The sequence below is a fragment of the Durio zibethinus genome, chromosome 15 (genome assembly GCF_047325235.1).
Source record: "Durio zibethinus cultivar Kanyao isolate XHJ-2024 chromosome 15, ASM4732523v1, whole genome shotgun sequence".
NCBI lineage: Eukaryota > Viridiplantae > Streptophyta > Magnoliopsida > Malvales > Malvaceae > Durio > Durio zibethinus.
Window position 1 is genome coordinate 5,359,176 of NC_143176.1, and position 23,067 is coordinate 5,382,242.

General features: G+C 26.9%; 2 protein-coding genes across 2 annotated transcripts; one reads left to right on the forward strand and one right to left on the reverse strand.

The window, feature by feature from the left end:
* Window positions 1–6,234: 6,234 nt before the first annotated feature.
* Window positions 6,235–7,902, forward strand: LOC111301692 (squamosa promoter-binding-like protein 5). Its single transcript, XM_022897541.2, has 2 exons — window positions 6,235–6,845; window positions 7,533–7,902. Exons 1-2 carry the CDS (start codon window positions 6,370–6,372, stop codon window positions 7,765–7,767), a joined length of 711 nt encoding a protein of 236 aa, XP_022753276.2. The 5' UTR covers window positions 6,235–6,369; the 3' UTR covers window positions 7,768–7,902.
* A 932-nt stretch (window positions 7,903–8,834) lies between these two features.
* LOC111301691 (putative protein phosphatase 2C 39) lies at window positions 8,835–11,645 on the reverse strand. The gene is made up of 5 exons (XM_022897540.2): window positions 11,385–11,645; window positions 10,092–10,349; window positions 9,592–9,868; window positions 9,288–9,442; window positions 8,835–9,157 (listed from the first exon to the last, which is right to left on the reverse strand). Exons 1-5 carry the CDS (start codon window positions 11,415–11,417, stop codon window positions 9,023–9,025), a joined length of 858 nt encoding a protein of 285 aa, XP_022753275.1. The 5' UTR covers window positions 11,418–11,645; the 3' UTR covers window positions 8,835–9,022.
* Window positions 11,646–23,067: the final 11,422 nt, after the last annotated feature.

The following is a 23,067-nucleotide window of genomic DNA, read 5'->3' on the forward strand; positions in this document are numbered from 1 at the left end:
TTTATTGAAGAAGAAAATCTATAATTTGTCAATATTGGCTTTGTACTTTATTAAGAAAATCTAACAATTCTTGGCTATGTGCTCCCACTGATGGCACCCTTATCTTTTATTCTTCAACCTTTTTTACCATGTTTTTGGCTTCGTAAGTAGCCACAGTGATTTGGTCAAGCAGGACTCCAACTGATTATCCTTTCTCATATATGCCTTCTCTAATTACTCACATTCTTTATTTATAGCCCCCATTTGTATTTCAATTTCCACCAGCACTCTATTCAGCATTTAGATGTTTCTTTTTGCTTCAAAAAGCACCTCTTTTTTTTTTGTAACTTTGCTTACAACTGTCTATTTTTTTTTAAAAGTTGGGCTAGGTCTTAATTAGTGGATGACCATGTTGTGTTAAGGTCAGTGAACAAACTCTTTCATTCATCATTTTCTTGTTCAAGTGCTTGAATTTCTTTTTTTAACCTTTTGTTTACAAGCTTTAATTCTTCGAACTTCCTTTTTAGGCCAGTAAAAGACTTTGCTAGGCTTTTTATAAATGTAATTAAGACTTTTCTTATTAAAATTATTTCGTGACAATTACTCCTTATGATAGAGCTAATGATGTAAATGCATACATAATTAAAAATATATATTAATAGGCATATAAGGAACAATATATAAATACAAAGAACCTCATAAAAAGTTAGTATGCAAATAATATATACAAAAAACACAATACATAAATTTACAAGTAAAATAAATATCTCATCATGTGTCCTATTTAGGATTTTTTAATACAAGGGAAGACATGGCCTTAGCCTAGATTCAAACCCTTAAGGTTTATTTGCATACTGAGTTCAAAGGTTTAACAGTATAATGGTTCTCAAATTCTTCCTTATATCACTGTCAGTTATAGATTAGTAAGACATCTCAATTTTCATCCATTATAGGCTATAAGAGAAAAAGATTCAATTTGAGTGGTAGTTTTTCGCTAGTCCATGTGAAGACATGAAATCTCACAAAAGCGTAGATACTTTACTCCCTCATAAGGGACAGAACTCGAGCGTAGAGTTTATATTATGCATGTGTAAATAAATGACAGATATATAAAATGAATAAATAAATAAAATATAAATAAGGAGAAAAATTCTTAAATTTATTATGGCTTGGATAACAAGAAATCATTTACTAAACTGACTCTCGATGTCTTTAGTGAAGTTATCAAACTATCATAACGTATTGATTCGTAGACTTACCACTAGACGTAGACTTTAGGAGTCATCACCAATCTTTTTTTTTTTTATGTACAATTGACCACCGAAGTGAATCTGTCCCATTTAAAGAAGAGTCTTAAGATTGACTTAGGTATCTTTAAATAGTAAATTTTAATCCATGAAATCAAATTTAGGTTTGAGAATGCGGTTATGTATAAAGAATGTTAAAGCACCCTCATACCACCCATCCAAAAAATGGTACCTGTTTGATTTTCAATTATCCAAGTCATAAAATCTCTTTGTAATTTATCACATAATTTAATTATTGAAAATTGATCTTAAAATTATTCCAATAGTTTGGTAATAATTTAAGATAATTTTTTCACCTAATAAATATTCATGAAAACTAGTGTCCCACTCTGAAGAGACTCCGTCATCAGATTCACTTAATTTTTATTCAAAATAATAATTAATAAAATCTTTCAATAGTTTGATAAAATTTACTTTAATGCAAATCTCCTAATAATTTAGTGAGATTTTATTTGAAAAAAAAATCACTTATAGAATTTATTTTAAGAAAATTCATTAAATCTTTCAATAGTTTGGTAAAATGTAATTTAAGATTTAAATCCTCCAACAGTTTGGTATGATAGAAAAAAAATTTAAACTCTTTTTTTAAATTTGAGAAAAAATTAAAATAAACAAAAATTATCATGTAAAAACTATCATGCAATAAAATATAATCATGTAATTATGCAATATATTTAATAAATCATACAAAAAACATGTAATTAGATATTTAAAAAATAATGCACATATATTAAACTCATGCTAAAATAAATAAAATAAATGAATAAATTAAAAAAAATTATGCAAAAATAAACTATTTTTCCTTTTCCTTTTCTCACTAAATTCAAACAACTATTTAAAATAATAAACATAAATAATATATAATGTATAAAAAAACAAATAAACAAAATAAACAAAAAAAGAAAAAAAAAAAAAGACAAACCTGCGAAACGGGCAAATCTGAAGCTGGATGAACGTGTAGATCTAGCACAAGTCAACCAGGTCCTAGCTTAGTTGAAAACAACATCGTTTTACTTTCACATAAAAGCCAAATGTTAGTTTTTATTTTCAAACTTGGTCAGTTCCTTCTCTCTCTAAACAAAATTTGCTTTGTCCTCTCTTTAGAATAGCCATTAGAATACTCTTCTTCCATAGTTTTCGACCAAAAATTTAGTTTCTAGCACTGAAAAGTTCAACCAACTACCAAAAACTTTAAATTTTTCTAAAAAAATTGATGAACCCAAAACACGACCACTATGAAGCCCCTCTAACCATCGTGAAGCCCCTCCAACCACCATAACTCTTACCGAAAAACTTAAATTTTTGTCGAAAAGTTCATATAAAACCTAGAATATTATCAAAATTCTCAAAATTCAAATTAAATCCTAACAATTCAAGCCAAAACTCAAAAAATGTGAACCCATGATTAAAATTACCTTCTCATAGTCCAAGAATTCAACATGCAACATTAAAAAATCCTAGAAATCAAAACCCAAAAAAAATTAAAACCCTAAAACTTCTTATAATCTCAGGAAAAACCTAATTAAACAACACAAACCCAAAAAATTCAAAATGAATCCCAAGCTTCTGATTTTTTTGTATCTTCCACTAATTCTCAAATTTAAAAACTTAAAAAAAAAACACTTCCCCAAAATTTTTAAAAACCACAAAAAAAAAAAAAAACCTCAACTCTTCTCCTTCTTCGTGTATCCTTTTTGTGTGGTTGATTGTGTTAGTTTTATAGAAATCAAACCGATTAATTTGGGATTTTTTGTGATTTTATTAATTTGATTGTACATAAATCAAGCCCAATATGGTCAAATCCAAAATTTTCAAACTTTTCTTTTTCATTTTTTGACTTTTTTTGAAAAAAGATAAAAATAAAATAAAATAATATTAAACAAAAAAAATACAATCAAATAAATTAAAAAATTAAAATTTTTCTTATTTGGCTCAAAGGTCCGTTTTTCGTCTCAAAAAAAATCTTCGAACAAAATAAGATATCTACACCACTAATTCAAAATATATTTTTTATCAAAAAAGTCATTGCTATATCTTCTTACAAGGAAGGAAGATAGAGGCGAATGTTAAATAAGTTGAATGCACTCCAATTGATTATACAATTACAAAATTCAATAAATTTGAAATTTAAATTACTAATATTAATTTTCAAGCTCATTTTTTGTTTTAAATCTAATTAAATATTGTAAGGCTATAAGTGAAAGAAACAAAACGAAGATAAAAGAATCTAAGGAGATGGAGATGGAACAAAACCCAACTCAAATGAGAGTGATGGGCATTTGATGGTATAGTGGTGAAGAAAAAAATGAAAAAAAAAATAATGATGTTGAATGATAGATATAAAGCATTTGATTTTACTCGAAAAAGAGCGACGCGGAAGAGTGTGGAGGTGAAAAGTTAGATGATAGATAGGACCACGGTGGTTCTGTGGGCGGAATTGATATGTGTGTTATATAGTTGGCAGCCATTTAGATCTTTCATGTCTCTTATATGATTCTCATCTAACATTTTGTCGATAGGATAGGACATGCTTTTTGCAAATTTAAGTTCAAAATTTTCGACTCCTTGGTAGGTTTTTTTTTTTTTTGTTTCACACACATACAAAACTTCGAGCTGAAGATAAGCCTGCACTGTAAGTTTTGACTAGTTTTATTGGGTATCCTAGTACAATGGCATGTGAAATCTAGTGTTGTGTCAATGTCACCATATATATATATATATTTTTTCTAGCTATCCCCTGTTGTACCGTTAAAGGGGGTTTCACGTTCGTCCGATACCTTTTTTTTTAATTGAAAATTTTAAAATTTAAATCTTGATTATTGAAACTATAATTATAATTTTAATATTCTATCAACGATGGAGCAGCTATGGGCCATTCATGTAATGAAATTCAATGGTATAAACATTGAAATCAAAGGAAATATTGCTTTCACATCTGGTAAAGACAGATTTAGATAAAGTAAGATAGGGAATAAAGCATGGACTAAAGACTGGAGAGATGTTAGCCCATTTGAGATGGAGAAAAAAGTATAGGGTGCTCTGCTACGCTAAAAGCTTGTCCAACTCAAACAGGCAGATTTTTTTTTTTGTGAACCATTTGGTGCTGTACAGTCCATTATAGGATTCATCTCAATGACCTGTGATATGTCTCTCTCAAGAGTCTCTCAGCAACAGGTGTTTAAATTTTACAAGCTGTAGAATTTGTTCTCAACTATAGTACCTAAAAAATTAATCCATGGTTTGTCTCAGTTTTCAAATCAAATTGATTTTTGGTATTAGTAGCTGTCAGTGATTGAACTTAATCACTCAAATCAAGCATTCAGCGATATTCTACTGATGGACCGCACGGTTGATGGCAAATTTAAGTTAGTTTCAAGAATAACATTTTTTTTTTTAGGTCCCACTGTTTTAATTGTATAATAAAGAAAAGCTTGACTCGAAAAAATTTATATATATTTTTTTAAAAATTTTATTATTGAATATTTGATTTTAATATTTGATTTAAAATAATTTAATTTTTAAAATAAATTGACAGATTTTTAATAATATTTAAAATTTTGAAATAAAAATTCATCTCATTTATAATATTTTAAGATTTCGAAAAAAAAAAGTTATTTTTAAATTTAATCTAATTAAAAATTTATAAAATAATCGTTATCATTTTAAAAAACATATCTAAAAATAAATACAAATTAGTTATAAATTTTTACTGATAAAAAATTTGATTTATATATGATGTTTGACATGAAAAACACTTTTAATAATATCTTAAAAAAATAAAATGAGATTATTTAAGGTGTTTTTAATCAAAAATCTTTTAATTAACCTCATTCAAAGCTTTTTAAGAGATTATTTAATACGTTTTCTAAAAAATGAAAAGAGATTATTTAATATATTTTTAAAAAAAAACATCTTAAATAATCTTTAAAAAAAATTAAAAAAAATTATTAAATGTATTTTTTATCAAAAATATATTGAATAATCTCCTCATAAAAATTAAAAGGGATTATTCAAAACGGTTTTAACTAAAAACATCTTGACTAATACCATTCAATTTTTTTTAAAAGATTATTCAAAACGATTTTTTTCGAAAAAAATAAAAGAAAATTATTCGATATGTTTTTTAAACAAAAACACATTAAATAATCCTCAAAACAAAATTGGAAAAGATTATTGAAAATATTTTTTTGCTAAAAATATTTTAAATAATCTTATTTAATTTTTTGTAAGAGATTATTCAAAGTATTTTCTGATTAAAATAACTTAAATAATCCAAAAAAAAAATTGAAGAGATTATTGAATGTATTTTTGATAAAAAATACATTGAATGATTTCTTCTAAAAAATTAAAAAAAATTATTGAAACCGTTTAGAGAAAAAAAAAAACTCCTATTATCTTATATTATTGAGAAACACACTTTTTGTTAAAATTTACGATAAACCCTTCTTGTCTGCAGTAATGAACTCCAGTTGTAGAAGTAAATCATGAATGTTTCCAATATTATCAGGCAAAAGCACAAGTTTTGGTTTTGAAAAGAAGTTTAACTTAAGGAGAATTGTACAAAGAGAAATCAGGAGGAGAACTCAGACCATAGGTTTAGTGATTTGAAACAATTACAGTGTACTGTCCAATGAGAGCTTTGTTTGAAGTCTAATAGATAATAACTTCATCGGTAAGATTTTGTTGCTTTCCTCAGGTAATGCTGTGTGAAACATGTGACATGATCATCCAAATGGAAAGTAGGAGGGACAATTGAATGATTGATCCAGTCCCCTAATTTAGATCTGTTTAAAACTGACAGTCTGAAAGTGTTTGAAGTTTCAAAGAAATTTCATTTAATTTGACTCAAAAATGTTCTAACACTGAATGATTGAACTATCATAATTTATAACCAAAACATGACCTGAATTCAAACTACCTAGGGAGAAGCAATAATTTGAGTTTGTGAGAGATTCACTGAAAACTTCTAGTAATTGCATATCAGAACAAACCAAATTCCCAGCTGCTTCTTTTTGAACTTCCAATCATTCACCATACAACAATACACTGACACACAAGCAAGCATACAATAAGAAAATGTTTCATGTGGTCCTCAACCTTTTCTTCACCCTTTTCCTTTCACCTCTTCTTCATTTCTTCAAAGTCCCACAAACATTGCTCTCAACATTTCATCACCACTCCATTATTTATAGCTCCTTCGCCTGCAATGGAAGCTACAGGCTTCAGAAGAAAGAGTGCTTTGAAAGCAAACATGAGTAAGGATTTCATAGCTGAAGATCTGGACAATGACATGGAAGAAGAAGAAGAAGAAGAGGGTGTTGGAGATCAAGGTTTTCCCGATGATGAAAAGAGGAAGAAAGCATATGGAAAGAGAGGGTCTAGTAGTGGTGTTGGTGGTGGTGGGGTGTCACCTCCTTCTTGTCAAGTGGAAAAATGTGGGCTTGATTTATCAGATGCCAAGCGATACCACAGGCGCCATAAGGTGTGTGAGATTCATTCTAAGGCGCAGGTTGTGGTCGTTGCTGGTATGAGGCAGCGCTTCTGTCAGCAATGCAGCAGGTTTTGGTTTTTGTTTCTCATTTAATTATTTCTTAGTTACTAATACAAGAATTCATTTTAATCTTAATTCAAGCTACTCTTGACAATTAAAAGTTAATTACTTGACCTACAAGTCAATCAGTTTAAACTTTTAACTTGAACAGTTCTTGAATATGGTATCAGACCCCAAATTTTTTGTATTTAAACCATCTAATCTTAATGGGATATAAATGAAACACATTAAATGAAGATCTTTGCAGCACATACCACCCAAGAAATCAGGTGAAAAAACCAATCAAGAAGCTGTACTGAATTGGGAGAATTTGAGGGGTTTTCTTTCTTTACAATGAGATTGAAGAAATGGCTACTTCTCTGCTAAAAGAAAAGAACAAGTCTGAGATTTTCAATTTGAGAATCTAATTTCTTTTCCTACATGTATTCAGCAATAAAATAGACCACAGTGCAAATAAATCATTCATTTGGATATATTTCCCTTTTAGTTATTCCTATGAGGAATACCCTATTCTCAATCTTCATTTCCAATTATGGCACAAGAAATACTTTCACAGTTATAACAGTTAGAATGCAATGGCTTGATTTAAATGTACCGATATTTTCAGCCTGCAGTAGAAGGCTAAACATGAAACAGGGCAATGCTCCCTTAATAATTAATGGTGCTTGGTCTATATTTCGTGGTATACTTCACAGGTTCCATGAGCTATCAGAGTTTGATGAGGCAAAAAGGAGCTGTCGTAGGCGTTTGGCCGGACACAATGAAAGGCGTAGGAAGAGCTCAGCTGAATCATCTGCAGAAGGCTCAAGTCGCAAAGGTACGAGTCCTCAGTTGAAAGAGAGTCATTTCAAGCAGGCTGATGATCAAAGAGCCAGAGTTCCAATAGCAATCCCAGGCAATTCATCTTTTAAGCGTTCCCAAATCAGATAAGGAGCTACCCGCATGCTCCCTCTCTTCTGTCATCCAATGGTTCTTGTCTTTGCACTATGTAGCAGTTACTATACTATGATCGAAACTGAAGTCGATTATCAAGGCTTCCGAAGCTTGTGTCCTTGCGTCTTGCCTTGCCGCGTAATCTATGTTTTCTATACTAATAGCCCTTCGTCTATGGAGTCTTCTATTATATCAACGGTTATATATATTACATATGCCCGATGACCTTGTTGATTGCGAACCTTTGGATTTGTTTTAAGTACCGAGCATGATATGTACAAATTTTGGCCATTCAACAGGAGCAAAGCAATCATCCCTAAGATTGAATCTGAACTCAAACCTGTTTACTATCTTTGACAGTGCAAAAGTGACAAAAATCTGAAGTAAATGAACAAGAACGTTGTATCGAAACTTGCATAAAACGTTCAACTCCAATTGACTCAAATTCTCTATCTTCTTAAACTGATCAACCTGAGATGACTTTACTCAAACCTGAGGAATATCTATTCATGTGATGAATTTCATTAAAAACTAATTATTAAGAGAAAAAAAAAATGTTAAACAGCAACATCATTTGGAGATGCCCATTCTTTTTATATTAGTTCTACAGCTTCTGCTTCCACATATGCCTGGATGGTAGTTTTTGGAGTTTTTCCCTTAAAATATTAAGAAAATCTTACATTTCAAATATAAACTCTTGAATCTATGGAGTAATATCCAAGGGAAATTTTGTTTGTCGATACAAATTCTGAAATTTAATGGGGTATTAGTATTCAATCGGCTGAAACTGCTACAGCCATGAGTAAGCTAGGATGGAATGTTCTATGGCTAAAAAACTTAGCACCTGCAACTCCTTTCTCTCTTTCCAGGCTACGGCCTCTTTTGTACCAAAAAACTAATGTTTTTTGAAATAATAGCCAGTAGCCATTGGTTATAAGATACTTTCTCAATCTCTCCTCGAGATTTCTTCAGACTTGAGGCTTATTTCGAATGTTCTTTTTGCTATGCAAAAATGCATATTCTTAACAAATATATATGAATATTGATGCAATGGGAGAAGCAACTAAGTAGAACAATCTGTTGGTCACATCCCAATCTAATTTAGTTCATTAGACAGCTTCAGTACATTTTGCTTATGTATAGAAAGCTTCTGACATAACACAAAATATGCATTAACATTCTATTAACATAACAGAGGTGCTTGCACATCATTGGCAAGGAGTTTGTTATCAAATGAAAGCAGGACAGACCACTAAAATCTTACAACAATGCAGGAAATGTCATCTTTGCTGTTCCTCTTAACAGCTTCCTCGGTTAGGTGCTTTGCTGCAGCCCGAGCATCCTTAACGTTCCTGATAGCATCGACAGCTTCTTGGTTCGCCATTACCTGGAAACAACATGAAGGAACAGACTGTAAAATATTGGGTGCAATGTGCAGTTTCAACAAAAGAAAAATGCATTAAGCAAAGACTAATATATAGTGTTTTAGGATTATGACACGTTTAGATAGGGCCAACCTTCCATAAACCATCACTTGCCAATATTATTAACTCTGTATCATCATCAATCATCTCTACCGTCACATCTGGATCTGAACTAAGATGTTTCTTTAAACTCTTGTCACCAAATGCCCTTGCCACAGCCAACTGCCCATCAACCCGTGGAACATCCCCTGAAATAACAACAAACCTTGCAGTTTTTTAGATCAGGACAAAGGAAAGCGTAGCCTTGAGTAGAATGATGAAAAGAAAGGTTCATTAATCATGATCGAGTTATTAATGAGTTGCCAAATAAATTCAAAAATATATTAGAACCCATTACCTGGAAAGTTTGACACAAAACCACCTCTATTTTCAATGCTCTCCTTTTCTGTGGAGGGCTCATGATCAACTGACAGCTGTTTAGCCTCACCATTCTTACAGATAACAGCCCGAGAATCACCAACATTTGCTATTACTAGCTTCTGGCAGTTGATCAATATTGCTGTGACTGCTGTTGAACCCCCTCGGCCCAAATCAACTGCTTTTTCCAATATATTTGTATCCGTTATACTATATGCTTTCCTAATTGCATTCTCTGGTTCTGTCCAAAAGTCAGCCTGCTTGCAGGAAAAGAAATAAAGAAGGATAAAAATATATTGCATCCTAGAAAATGAAACTAAGACACATGCTTGGTAGAAAGTGTGATGATGACAATTAAATAAGAATGAACTCCGATTTGTTATAAGTTTGAAAGAATACTGATACAAAGTTTAAACTAGAGAGCAGAACATATAGATGCTCCAGAAGATTATAGGATAACATGCAAGCATTATGCATTACCTCGTTCAAGATGTTATCAAACAAATGTGACTTCAAATAATCAGGAATAACATGGCTCATATGACCGTCAAATATAGCAAATAAACCAAGCTCGCGGTCACCAACTTGCTTAAATTCTGCAACAACATAGTCTTCCATGGGATGATGCGCTTTCCCCTTAACTAAATGGTAACCATGTGTTATGTTCTTTGACATCTTACTTTTCCCTTTTCCAGATTCAGCTGTGGAACCTAAGCCAACTTTTTCTTGTACTTTTTCCTGCAGTAAATCAATATAAGCAGCCGAGTAAACAGTAAAGAAAAATAATGGAAACAATCTAGAAATATACAGAATTTTTTATAGAAATCCTCATTGATTAAGATAAACACGCCATCAACAGCAAAGTTTTGTGATTATAAAATCAAAATGTCTTTCTGCTTAGTTTAGAATGCAGTTAATTGATTATAACTTGTGCAAAAGGAATCTGCGCTCTTACTCTTTGCTCTTTGGAACAAGTTTAATAAGTCAACTGGGTCCTAATTTCTAAATAAAACTTCAACAATTTCATTTTCTTATGGGAACTTTATTAGATAATTTTTCAGGTCAACTTAGCCTTTGTTTATTCAACTGGTCAAGCAATTCTGCAATATTGGCACATCGTTAAGGCAAAAATTCAGACTAATTGCATTCATTACCTGAGAATAAATTATCTAAAACCTCCAATTCTTCCAAATGTAACACATTAGAATACCACAAACTAGTTCAAACAATTTCCTATAATTTTACATAGCTGATCTTGCACATCGAAAGAGTCAATCCCCTGTTCAAGACCTACACAGGTTTATATCTCAACCCAAAACCAATCACCTTATGATCTTGCAAAGCTTAGTGCCAGAAAGGAGATCAATAACATGTGAAGACAATCTAGATAAAGAGTGAAGACCATACAAAATCATCTATTTTTCAAGTCATTCAAATACATTACATTCTGTACCAAACAAAAAAGAACCCCAGATTACAAATATTCCTCCCCATAGTCCTTATAAAACATGTCAATATTGCATATCATTTTCAAAACACAACGAATCAAAAACCAAAACTAATGATTGCGATCCTTTCTTAGGAAAGATAAGGTCCAAGGCTCAACCCCTTTTATCTCCTTGGACCTCTTCATATGTACCAAAAAAGATACATCAGATTATGCAAAGTCTAACAACAACAACAACAAAGAAAAACATTTATATAACATGATCTAACACATTAAAAAAAAAAAAAAAACCCAAAAGATAAAAGAGAGAGAGAGAGAGAGCATACCTTCATTTTACTGAGGATTTCTCTGCCAGCCATAGTTTCCTTAAAAGGAAAGAGGGTTGTGGTGATGATGCAGCGGCCAAGAGAAGGCAAGAAACAAAAAATCAGACAAGAAACAAAAAATCAGACAAAGACAGATGCAAGTTAAGGAAGGAAACAAAGAAAGAGAGAGAGTAGCATGTGAGAACAAGAGGAGGCAGACAAGTGTTAGTTGAAGGAGGAATGGATCTAAGTCTTTTTTTTTTTTGGGTTAGACAATGGATCGTATGTTCACACACCGCGTTCCTTGCTTTAACTCCATGACGCGTTCTTCACACCTCAACTTTTTTGCTTTTTTTCTCTTTACTTTTGGCTTTTAATTTTGGATAAAATACATAAATAGTGAGTCAATTTTAGTAATTATTATAAAATGATCATTAAATTATTAATATTTTTAATTTAATCATTTAAATTTAAATAAAATATTTTTTATCACTCTACTATTAACGTTTAATAATATATTGATGTAATAATATCATGTTAAATATCAAGTATCATATGATATTATCACGATATTTGACAAATCATGTAATATTATTGATTTGATTTTTATAAATTTTGATAAAAATAAATAAATTTTGATAATTTAATTTTTTAAAAAAGTTATTTAAAAAATTTTTATTTTGATCATTCAATTTTAAAAACTTACAATTTGATCACTAACAAATAATTCTTAATTTTTATAAAAATAATAAATATTTGATTTTTCATTGCATACAATTAAATTATAATTTTTTTATTTTTGTGTAATTATACCATTTAAATTTGAAAATTAAATAAATATTATCCACTTGAAAAAATTACTAAAATAATATTACTCCAAATATTTATTATTCAACTCATCTAAATAAACTTAAATAAGTATTTTATATTTTATAATATCAAGATATAATTTTAATTCATGTAATAAAATATTAAAAGAAAATATAGATAAAAATAAAATAATTTATTATATTAAATTTCACAAACAATTAATGATTAAATCATTATAAATCTACATTAAGAATGATATCCAAATATTAATAATTTCACAAAAGTTAGTGACCAAAATTTAAAATTTAAAATAAATACTTGAAGTTATATGAATTCATTGAATGACAAATATTTGAAGCAATAATATTTTAGTAATTTTGACAATAGATTAATATTCATCTATTTTCAAATTTAAATGGTATAACTATAAAAAAAAATAAAAATCATGGTTCAATTTCTTGGAATAAAAATATTGTATGTTTTTATAAAATTCAATAATTTATTTGAATATTATCCTAACATATTTCAATAGATAACATAAATAATAAAATAAATTATTATATTAAATTTCATAAACATAGGTAATCAACTAGTTATAAATTCATGATGCCAATGAATTATTAACAATAAAGACAAAATATTAATAAAATTTATAGATATTAGTAATCAAAATATTAATAAATTTTATATTTTATAATGTCAAAGTTCTAATTGTAATAAATTTATGTTATCAATATTTCTTTCACTATTTTATTATATGAAATTAAAATTATGAATTTTTATTATAATTAGAATTTTAACATTATAAAATATGAAATCCTTAATTGAATATTTGGATGGATTGAATCATAAAGATTTGAAGCAATGATATTTTAATTATTATTTATTTTTCAAATTTAAATAGTATAATTGTAATAAAATAAAAAAATTTATAATTTAATTTCATAAAATAAAAATATTTTTTTTTATAAAATTTAAAAATTTATTTATTAATAACCAAATTATAAATTTTTAAAATTGAATAGTCAAAACAAAAAATTTTTAAAAATCAAATGACTAAAATTTATTTATTTTATTAAAATTTATAAAAGTTATGTCAGAGATGTGACATGTCACATCACACAACTAATGTGGATTAGATATTAAGAGTTGAGTGACGAAAACAATATATGCTCCAATTTAATGAATTAAATTAAAAAATTAATATTTTAATAATCATTTTAAAACAATTCCTCTATTTTAATGATTATTTGTATATTTTACCTTTTACTTTTTATAAATCAAGAAAACTCTACTGATCTTTTTTATATTTTTAGGAAAAAAATAAAATTTATTAATGAAATTAAAAATTTATTAAATATTAAATTAATATATCAACTAAAAAATATATAATAATATTTTAGTTCATTTGTAAAGTTTAAAATTCAGTCCATGATGTAAAAGAGAATAATTTAATTTTCAATTGACGATTTTTTGTAAATAGTAATTCTTTTATAATTTTTTATATTTACTTTTTGTTGTTAATTTTTAAAGTAAAACTCATCTTAAATGAAAAGACCAACACATTTTATGTTACGAGGAATTGCAAGAAAAGCAAAAAAATCTATTTTCTTTTTTTTAAATAATAAAGATTCAATTATTAAATTATTTAAATCTTTATTTAATAATAATTGTATCCATCCACCTCATTTTAAATTTGTTTTCAAATATTTTCTATAAAAATATGTGTTTGGATTTAGTATTTATAAAGGCTAAAAATATTTTTAAAAAAACTCTTGAATTATTTTATTTTATTTAAATAAATTTTTATATTTTTATTATATCTAAATAAATTTTTATTTTTAATTTATATTTAAATAAATTCTTATTTCAAATAAAAATTTAATTTATATTAAAAATTAATTTAAATATAGGCTAAAAATTAAAAGTTTATTTAAATACAAATTAGAATTCAAAGACCTATAGGACATAATAAAAGTATAAAAAATTATCTAAGTATAATAATAAAGTTCAAGAGCTATTTTCCTACTTTAGTCATCTATATTCTCTCAATTTTTTTAATTATTGAAATAATATTATTTTTAATAAAATTTATTATTATGCTTATTTAATCATACAAAAATATTCAATTATATTTCTATTATTATTTTTTATTATTTCATTTATCTAATAAGCTAAAATTTTTTAATTTTAATAATAATAATAATAATAACAATAATAACAATACTAATAAAGATAATAATAATTTATTATATATATATTTTTTAAATATGGTCAAGAGTATCCTTAGATTTTTTTTTTTTTATTTAGCAACAAAGAATTCTCCAGCTTTGCCCAGACATCCCTTTTCCAAATTGATCCAAGCTAACTTATTTCTGAATGATTTTAAGAAAGCATTCTCTCATATTAATTTGATACATTCAAGATTTTATTCCTAAAATACTCTTACAAAATTCAAATCATAATGACAAAAAAAGGGAATTTTCCCTTAACACTAATATTTTTCCTCAACTTACGAAAATATTTTGAAAAATGTTATTACAAATTTCAAATAATCACACGAGAGAAATTTGAAATTATCATTTTTATTATTAACTCTATATTTCACTATTTAAAGTAATATATAAAATATTTAATAACTTCTATCTATCTATCTATCTATCTATCTAGTTATTTAAAATATAAATATTGCAAATGTACTTATGTACTGTTTGTCACGTGTTGTTCTGCTATGCTTTGTTATGTTTTTTATTTATTATTTTATATATATATTTAAAAGGTGTATTTTTTTATATTTATAATTTTTTTAAATTTTGTGTGTGAGGTCCACTTGACAATAATTTTTTTTACTTTTTAAAAATAAAATTTAATAAATAATTTTTTAGATTTTAAATTTTTGGTTATATTTAGTTGCTATCAAAAGAATGTCACTCATTTATATATTTTTTTAATTTTGTAGGTGTTTTATTTTTTTGTTACATTCATTTGATATCAAATATATAACATGTGTCATTATTTTTTTCCTTTTTTTTCTTATATTTTTTCCTTACATTTTCTTTTTTATTTAATCAATATTATTAAATATATATTTTTTATTGTGAGGTCCATTTGAAATCTATCTTCCATCAACGATATAAATGCTGTAAGTTTTGTGTGTGGTTCTCATTTTTTTTAGTTTTTATATATTTTATTATAAAAAATTTTTTATTAGGTGGAGCCCATAGCTTTTTCAGTGGGATCCTCGTTGACTTTTGACTTTTTATTTTTTTATAATTAAATTTATAATTTTTTTAATGTGAGACCCACAACTTTTTTTTTTTTTGTTTTGGAGGGTTCCACCTTTTTTGTTTTTTTCAAGGTTTGGCTTTTGAAATTTTTTGCTTTATGTTTTTTAATAAAATTCTTTTTATTCGATGAGGCCCATAGCTTTTTATGGGATTAACTTTTCCTTTTAATTTTTTATATACCATATATATTTTTAATTTTCTTATATTTAATTATAAAATTTTTTAAAAGTGAAACCTAAAAATTTTTATGTTGGTGGGGCTCACTTTTTTTTTTCACAGTTCGGCTTTTAAAAATTTTTTTATGTATTTTATTTTTTTAATGGACCCATTATATAAGTTTTTGTTTTTTATTTTTCAGTTTTTTATTTTTATGTATTTTATATTTCTCATATTTTTCAAGTTGTCAAGTAATTTAATTCTTTTTTTTTTGACCTTTGCTTTTTAATTTTTTCCTATTTACAATTTTCCTTTTTTATTTAATAAATATTTTGAAATATTTTTAATTTTTAAAATGTTAGTCAATTTGATATTATTATTAAAAATATTTTTTTAGTTATTTTTGCTTTTTTATTTAATATTTTTTTTAAAAAAATATTATTAATTGAGATGTCAACATCATATATTACTTTTATTCTTTTAATCCTTACTTTTTTTAAAATAAAAAATCCATGATATAAATTTTTTTAAAATAAAATAATTATTGCTCATCTTATGTGCTAACTCAATTTTTTTATTTTTTTTTTACTTTCCGTCATTTTCATTTTCTTAAGTTTGTCTTTTTTTTTCTTTCTATATTTAATAAATATTTTTATATTTATACTTTTATGGATAGGGCCAATTTTATATTAATAATTAAAAATATCTTTTTATACTTTTTTGAAATTAGATAATTTAGTAAAAAAATTAATATAGGTGGTGATGTGGCATTTAAATTTATTTTTTTAATCTTTTTTTAAATTTTTTGATATAAGAAAATTGATTTTTTAATTAATAATATCAAATTAACTTTATGAAAAAATCATAATAAAAATAAAAAGAAATATTAAATATGTAGAAATCTCATTTAGTTCGGGATGTTTTTTAATTTAATTTTAAAATTTTAGTATTTTGTTTAATTTATGATTATTTATTTTATTAATTGATTGATTTATGGTTTAAAAAAAAAAAGAGAAAAGTTTGATTCTGTTTGAAATTTAGTTTTCTAATTAAAAAAGGGAAAGTATTGATTTGAAAAGTGAACTTGGATTAAAAATCTAAAATTGACTTTGATTAGGAGATTGAAACCAAGAAAACATTTTCCTATTGTGATTTAGATTAAAGGCTTATAAAAAGATCCCATGAGGATAATCAAGAATCAAAGAGAAAAAGTAAAAAAATTAAGAGTTTTTTTTTTATAGTTTTCCTTTGTGTTTTAGGTTTAGATAATTAGAATTTTCTCTTAAAAGTTTTATGTTGGAGAAAGTAGTTGAAAAGAAACACAAAATGGAGGCATTTAATAAAATGTTTTTGTAACAAAATTTTTGAGGGTTTTAGATATATATATTTTAGGTTAGGCAATTACCACAATCGAAGGCGTTAGCGAAATCATAGGTTGTTTTGTAAAAAAAAAAAAAAGACAAGGTAATCTTTTTTTCTTCTTTATTTGTATATCTATTTATGTTACTTAATTGTTTCTCTTTCTTCTTTTATGCATATTTTAAGTAAATTTTTATAATTAATTCATGATTCCTACCAAATGATCGAAGGATTTAAACCTTGAATTATGAATTCTGCCAAATCATTGGAGAATTTCATTACGAATTTTTGAAAAATAATTTTTTTATTTTACCAAACGATTAGAGGATTTAAATTTCTATTAAATCTTATAAAACTATTAGAGGATTTAATTACTTTTTTTTTAAAAGAAATTTTTGAGATTTTCAAATAAAAATCCCACCAAATGATTGACAGGTTTGCATTGATATAAAATCTTACCAAACAATTTGAGGATTTTATTATTTGCTTTCAAAAAATAATTTCTTAGAAAATATGTTAATGAATTTGACGATGGAGCCTCTTTAAAGTGAGATACGAATATTCATGAATACTTTTGAGGTGAAGAAATTATCTTAAATCACTACCAAACGATTAGAGTAATTTTAATATTAATTTTTAATAATTAAATTTACTTGATAAAAATTTAAAAATATTTTAAGGCTTAGATAACATAAAATCAAACTGGTACCATTTATTTGATAGGCATTGTGAGGATGCTATAATCTTTCTCACATGTAATTGTACTCCCTGATTTAGTATTGGTTTCATAGACATAAAATTTACATTTTAAAGATACGTAAGTTAAGCTTGAGATTTCTCTTTAAAAACGGACAAATTCACTTAAGTGGCCAATCACACCTAACAAAAAAAGAATGATGGTGACTTTTAAAATCAAGCCTAGATATAGGCCTACAAATCTATACGTTATGATAGTTTGAAAACTCCACTGAAGATGTTGAGAGTTAGGACAATAAATGAATTTGTGTTATCCAAGCCGAATGTTTTCCCTAAAAAGATTTTTTTTTATTTATTTGTCAAGCTTTTAATATTTATTTTTCAAGTTTTAAATATTCTATTCTCCATATATATGTGTATAACATTAGTCCTATACTCAGGCTTTGTCCCTTAAGAGAGAGCAAAATACCTACGCTCTCGTGAAATTTCATGTTTTCGCATGGCTTAACAAAATACTTTCAATCAAATTAAATCTTTTTCGCTTGTAACCTATGATGGACAAGAATTGAAGTGTCTTACTAGTCTGTGATGGACAATAATGTGAGAAACGATTTGAGAACTTTTAAATTTAACTTAAATAACATGTAGTTAACCTTAAAAAGCTAATCCTAGGTTAGAGCCATGTCCACCCATTGTTAGAATGTAACCCAAGTTAGAACACATGAAAGAACTTTGGCTGTATCATTTGTATGAGTTTTGTGATAAAGTTGAAAGAGTTTAAGTTTTATTCACTCTTTTATGTGTTGTTATGCGGCATTTATACATTTATTCATCCATGCATTAAATTGTTATGTGAATACATTCATACATCATTGAATTATTATGTATCACATTCAATAAGTGCATTCATTTATTCATTCATGTATATAGAAAAATGTTTTTAACAAGTTAAAATGATTTTTAGCATCTAGTAACATATCATCTTAATTTTGATAATAAAGTTTGAAGATAGCTCAATCTTTGTATTAAGCTAAAATTATGAAAGAAGAATAAGCTTCACTTCCAAAAAAGGGAAAAAGCAAAAAAAAAGATGAATGAGCAATTAGAAGATATAGCTGAATTGATGAAGAATTTGAACAAAAAGAAAACAATGGCTGAATAGATTGATAATCCAATATACTTACTTAGCTTTGGCATATATTCCAAACAGAGATCTCAAAGGGTTTAATATCAAATATCATTTACAGTAAGCTACCCCTACATACATATTGACATGCTTGCAATTGCTGCTCTTACTCACTTAGCTCTTATTCTTTATCCAACTCAAGTTCTTAATCTAGATGAGCTAAAAAAACAAGCGATGTTGAAGACAAACATAGTAAAAACTAAAAAAGACTTTGAATCAAAATAGAAAATAGATTTTATTGAAGAAAACCTTCAAGTTATTAAGGAGATAGATTTTATGGTTCAATGGATGTTGTTGAACCATGCTTGGTTCTTGATTTTTTCATTTCACCTACAATTAAAGTTCTTAAATTTGAAAAGTATGATGGAACCAAATGCCTCATAATGTATGTTACTATATATTACTGCAAGATGGTCGTACATGCATATGATGAAAAGTTTTCATCCATATTTTTTAATATAGTCTTACTTGATCTATTTTAAGGTGGTATATCCAATTGGATAGGTTTCGCATCCGTAATTAAAAGGAACTAGCTAAAGTATTCATCACACATAATGCAAGCATAACATAGATTTGACTCTAGATCATTTATCTTTATAAAGCATAAAAAAAAGATACTGAAAGCTTTAAGAAATATGCCTAGAGGTGAAGGGACACTGCTGCCCAAGTTCAACCACTACTCACTGACAAAGAAATCGTAGTTTTGTTTGCTAATATTCTTAAAGCCCTATATTATGAAAGATTATTGGAAATGGCATTAAGAATTTTTCTAATATGGTAATTTTTTAGGAGATGATAAAAAATGCAACAAGAGTGGCAAACTTAAAAGAAGTGGTACAAATAATGCAAAGAGAGATGATAAACCAAAGAAGAAGTAATAAGATGCTCAAGTTATCATTTATAAAGAGCAATAGGCTAGAAACTTCACCACATGTTCGTCTTATTCAATGTACCCACCTTATTATCTTTCTATAAGTAACCTCTTCTAAAATCTTTATCTTTGCCAACCTGTGCAATAGTTAAGCTTTCATGTAAATCCTTATCCTAAAATAACAATCACTTAATTTGTTATCCAATCAGGAAGCAAGCTAAAAGATCAAAAAATAATCAAAAGAGAATTTTAATCCTAATTCTTGACCTCTTACCTTTACTAATAAAGTATTAATTCCTCACCTCTGTGCCTTTAAAAATAACCCCATATCTATTAGTAAAAAATTATGATCCTAATGGTAGATGTGATTATCATATGGGATAATTGGGTAGTAAACTGAAAGATGTAGGCCATTGAAAGAGACAATTGAAGAACTTATCAATAATGGTACTTTGATTATGAACCTTATGGAGCAATGAAAATATGCTTTACAATAGTTTTTCTTTTGGATATGTGAAATAGCAAATAATTTGTAAGAAGATTTCAAAATTTTGAGTTTGTTATCTAAGTTTTGCTTTAACATATGCATGAGTTTTTGCCTAAGTTTTGCTTTCAATCTTGTTGTATGTATTCTTACATTACATGTGAAAAATAATCTTGAGGGAGTTGGTAATTACTGTCATGAATGAATATACCTAGTTATAACTAGTTCGTAGTTTAATTCAGTTGAGAATTACACCATTCTAAAGTCTGACTTCCCAAGTCTCACAAACTTAACTTTCATTTGATTGAAAGGGATTTCAATGATGATAATCTTCATTAAGACTATGAGCAATGAAATTTTACAAAATCTTTATAAGTCAATATATGAGATACTATCTTAAAGATTCTGGATTTTAGGTAATTTGATAAATATCAAGGCTAGCCTAAATGCAACCTAACCTTTTCAATTTCTTCCTCGAGATATAATCAAAAAAATGCCATATCCTTTAATATCCTTGTTACACATCTTGATATTTATAATATCCCTTTTATTTCATTGTCATAAAATTTTCGTTTGCCTACATTTTGGGGTAAGTTTACCAAAAAGTCAAACTATCTAATTTTCCGAACATCCTTTCCTCGGGATGGCATTGATTTTTTCTTTTGATGTGAGTTGTGAAAATCAAGATTGTTACATTGGCAGTTCATTTGATGCAATAATTTGAGCTTGAGTTAAAAAAAAGATAAAAAAATTGATTGTAACATCATGTATATAAGATATTTAAATAGTTTCAAAATTAAAAAAAATCTTTTCTGAGAATTGCTTTTTAATGAAAGTATCTATATCTAATATGATAAATGATCGTATTTCATATTTCTTTCATGAAAGAAAATATCCATTTGCCACTTGCCTTCAAACCTATTGAATTCTTTTTGAAAGAACCTTAATCAAGGATCACCATTTACACTGGAAGACAAGTATAAAAAAAAAATTATTTGAGAAAGTAATAGATACAAAATTGAGGGCAAGGAAAGAATGCCTACAGTCAAAAGGCAAGTTTTCAAAATTTTGGGCTCAATTTGTCTAAATGTGAAAATTTGAAGAAAAAATAAGAAAAAAAAGTACAAAACAAAAAAAAAAGATGAAAATGTATGTTTTGAGAAAGCGAAAGGAAAATTTCATTAAGAAAATAAATGAACTTTGGTTTGATTACCCTTAAACACATTTTAGGCCTATTTATCTTTTCTTTTAGAATCCCAAACCTTGGCTTATGTTATATCTTTTAAAAAATCCATTTTGATCAAGTTTGGATATTTAAATTTAAAAATTTTTTTTAGGAAATCACTAGTACTTTTTTATTTTGGATAAATTTTGAGTTATCGAATGCATGATGAAATAGTAAAAAAAAAAAGAAGAAAAAGATTGAATAGAGCTCTAGGATAAAAACCCAAAATAGCAGTTTAGAGTAGGAATGAAAACAACTCAAACAATGCATTAGAGGAAGGAAACAAATGAAAATCTTTGAGAAATTAAAAAAGATGAACCCCAATCTAAAGATTTGTTTTGAAATTTGAATTTTGCTTTCTTTTTAAAAAATTTTGAACCTATCACAGCTAGTTTTGACATTTATTAAATTACCATATCAAGAAATTAAGAGAGTACAAAAATGGATTATGCTTTAAAAAATGATTTTTCATTGGTAAGCCTAAATGAATACATTATGATTTGCTTTTTCTTGTCCATTGGCAAAATCTCCCTTAAGATCTTAGTGTGTTAAACCATTTCATTCCCTTAAATAGACTAAATTGATATTCACTTTCATCATTCTATGCAAAAATCACCAATTTCTAAAAGATTCAATCATTTGTTTTCGAAAGAATATGCATTTTTTGGATTATGGAATAGTTATATGGGTAATTTCTTTGGTTATCACGAATATTGAGGCATTTGTTGTGAAGACATTTATGTTTGAATTGATATAAATTGTTATGGATAAGACATAGGTGATTTTAGATCATTATGGTAGAATGACTTTTTGGAACAAAAAGAATGATCAAGGTAAAAGGTTTGAAGAAGATCCATGGATAAGATAAATTATTTGAAAAATGGAATGCTTTGAGTCAAAAAAAAGGGATGGAAGATTATTGTTAAAAACTAGCTTGTTAGCTAGTTCTAAAGCTCTGTGACAAAAAATAAGAAAAAGCTTGAGGACCTATTTATCACAATTAAATATTCATGATATTGATTTTTGCATGACATGCTGACATTCATTTCATTCGTTACATATTTAGTTGACTTTGGATTTTGATTTTAAAATGTGGAGAATTTGGAAATATGAAATTCTAACTCTTGATCAAGGAGAATTTTTTGGGGTATGAGATTTGATTTTTTGGTTGAGCAAAAATTTTCATGACAAAAGTGATAAGTTTTAGGCTAAGAAAATTTTCAAAATAAAATTTGTAAAAGTGTTTAGCCTTGAGTAGGGGGTGAAACATTTTCCAAAATGAGATGTTTTTATTTCAAAAGAAATGATTTTTTTTTTTAAGTTTCAAAACTTTTATTAAGGAGAAGCTTTTTTAAAGATTAAAAATGATTTATAAGACTTTCGAGTATAATTTGCAAGGCTTTTGTGCATGATTTGTAAGACTTTTGGACATAATTTTTAATACCTCCGAGCATAATTTATAAAGTCTCTGGTCATAATTTTCAAGACCTCCAGGCATAATTTGTAAGGCCTCCAAGTATAATTTTTAATACCTCCAGGCATAATTTGTAAGCCTCCGAGCATAATTATCAATACCTTCGAACATAATTTTTAAGACTTCTGAACATATTCTCAAAAAAAATCTAAAAAA

Bases quoted from the DNA above. Each gene is read 5' to 3' on its own strand.
- LOC111301691 (XM_022897540.2), bottom strand. From the start codon at position 11,417: ATGGCTGGCAGAGAAATCCTCAGTAAAATGAAG. The intron at 9,869-10,091 runs GTAATGCATAAT...TCCTGCAAGCAG, and splicing joins TTGATAACATCTTGAACGAG to GCTGACTTTTGGACAGAACC. The intron at 9,443-9,591 runs GTAATGGGTTCT...TTGTTATTTCAG, and splicing joins TTTTGTGTCAAACTTTCCAG to GGGATGTTCCACGGGTTGAT.
- LOC111301692 (XM_022897541.2), top strand. From the start codon at position 6,370: ATGTGGTCCTCAACCTTTTCTTCACCCTTTTCCTTTCACCTCTTCTTC. The intron at 6,846-7,532 runs GTTTTGGTTTTT...TATACTTCACAG, and splicing joins TTCTGTCAGCAATGCAGCAG to GTTCCATGAGCTATCAGAGT.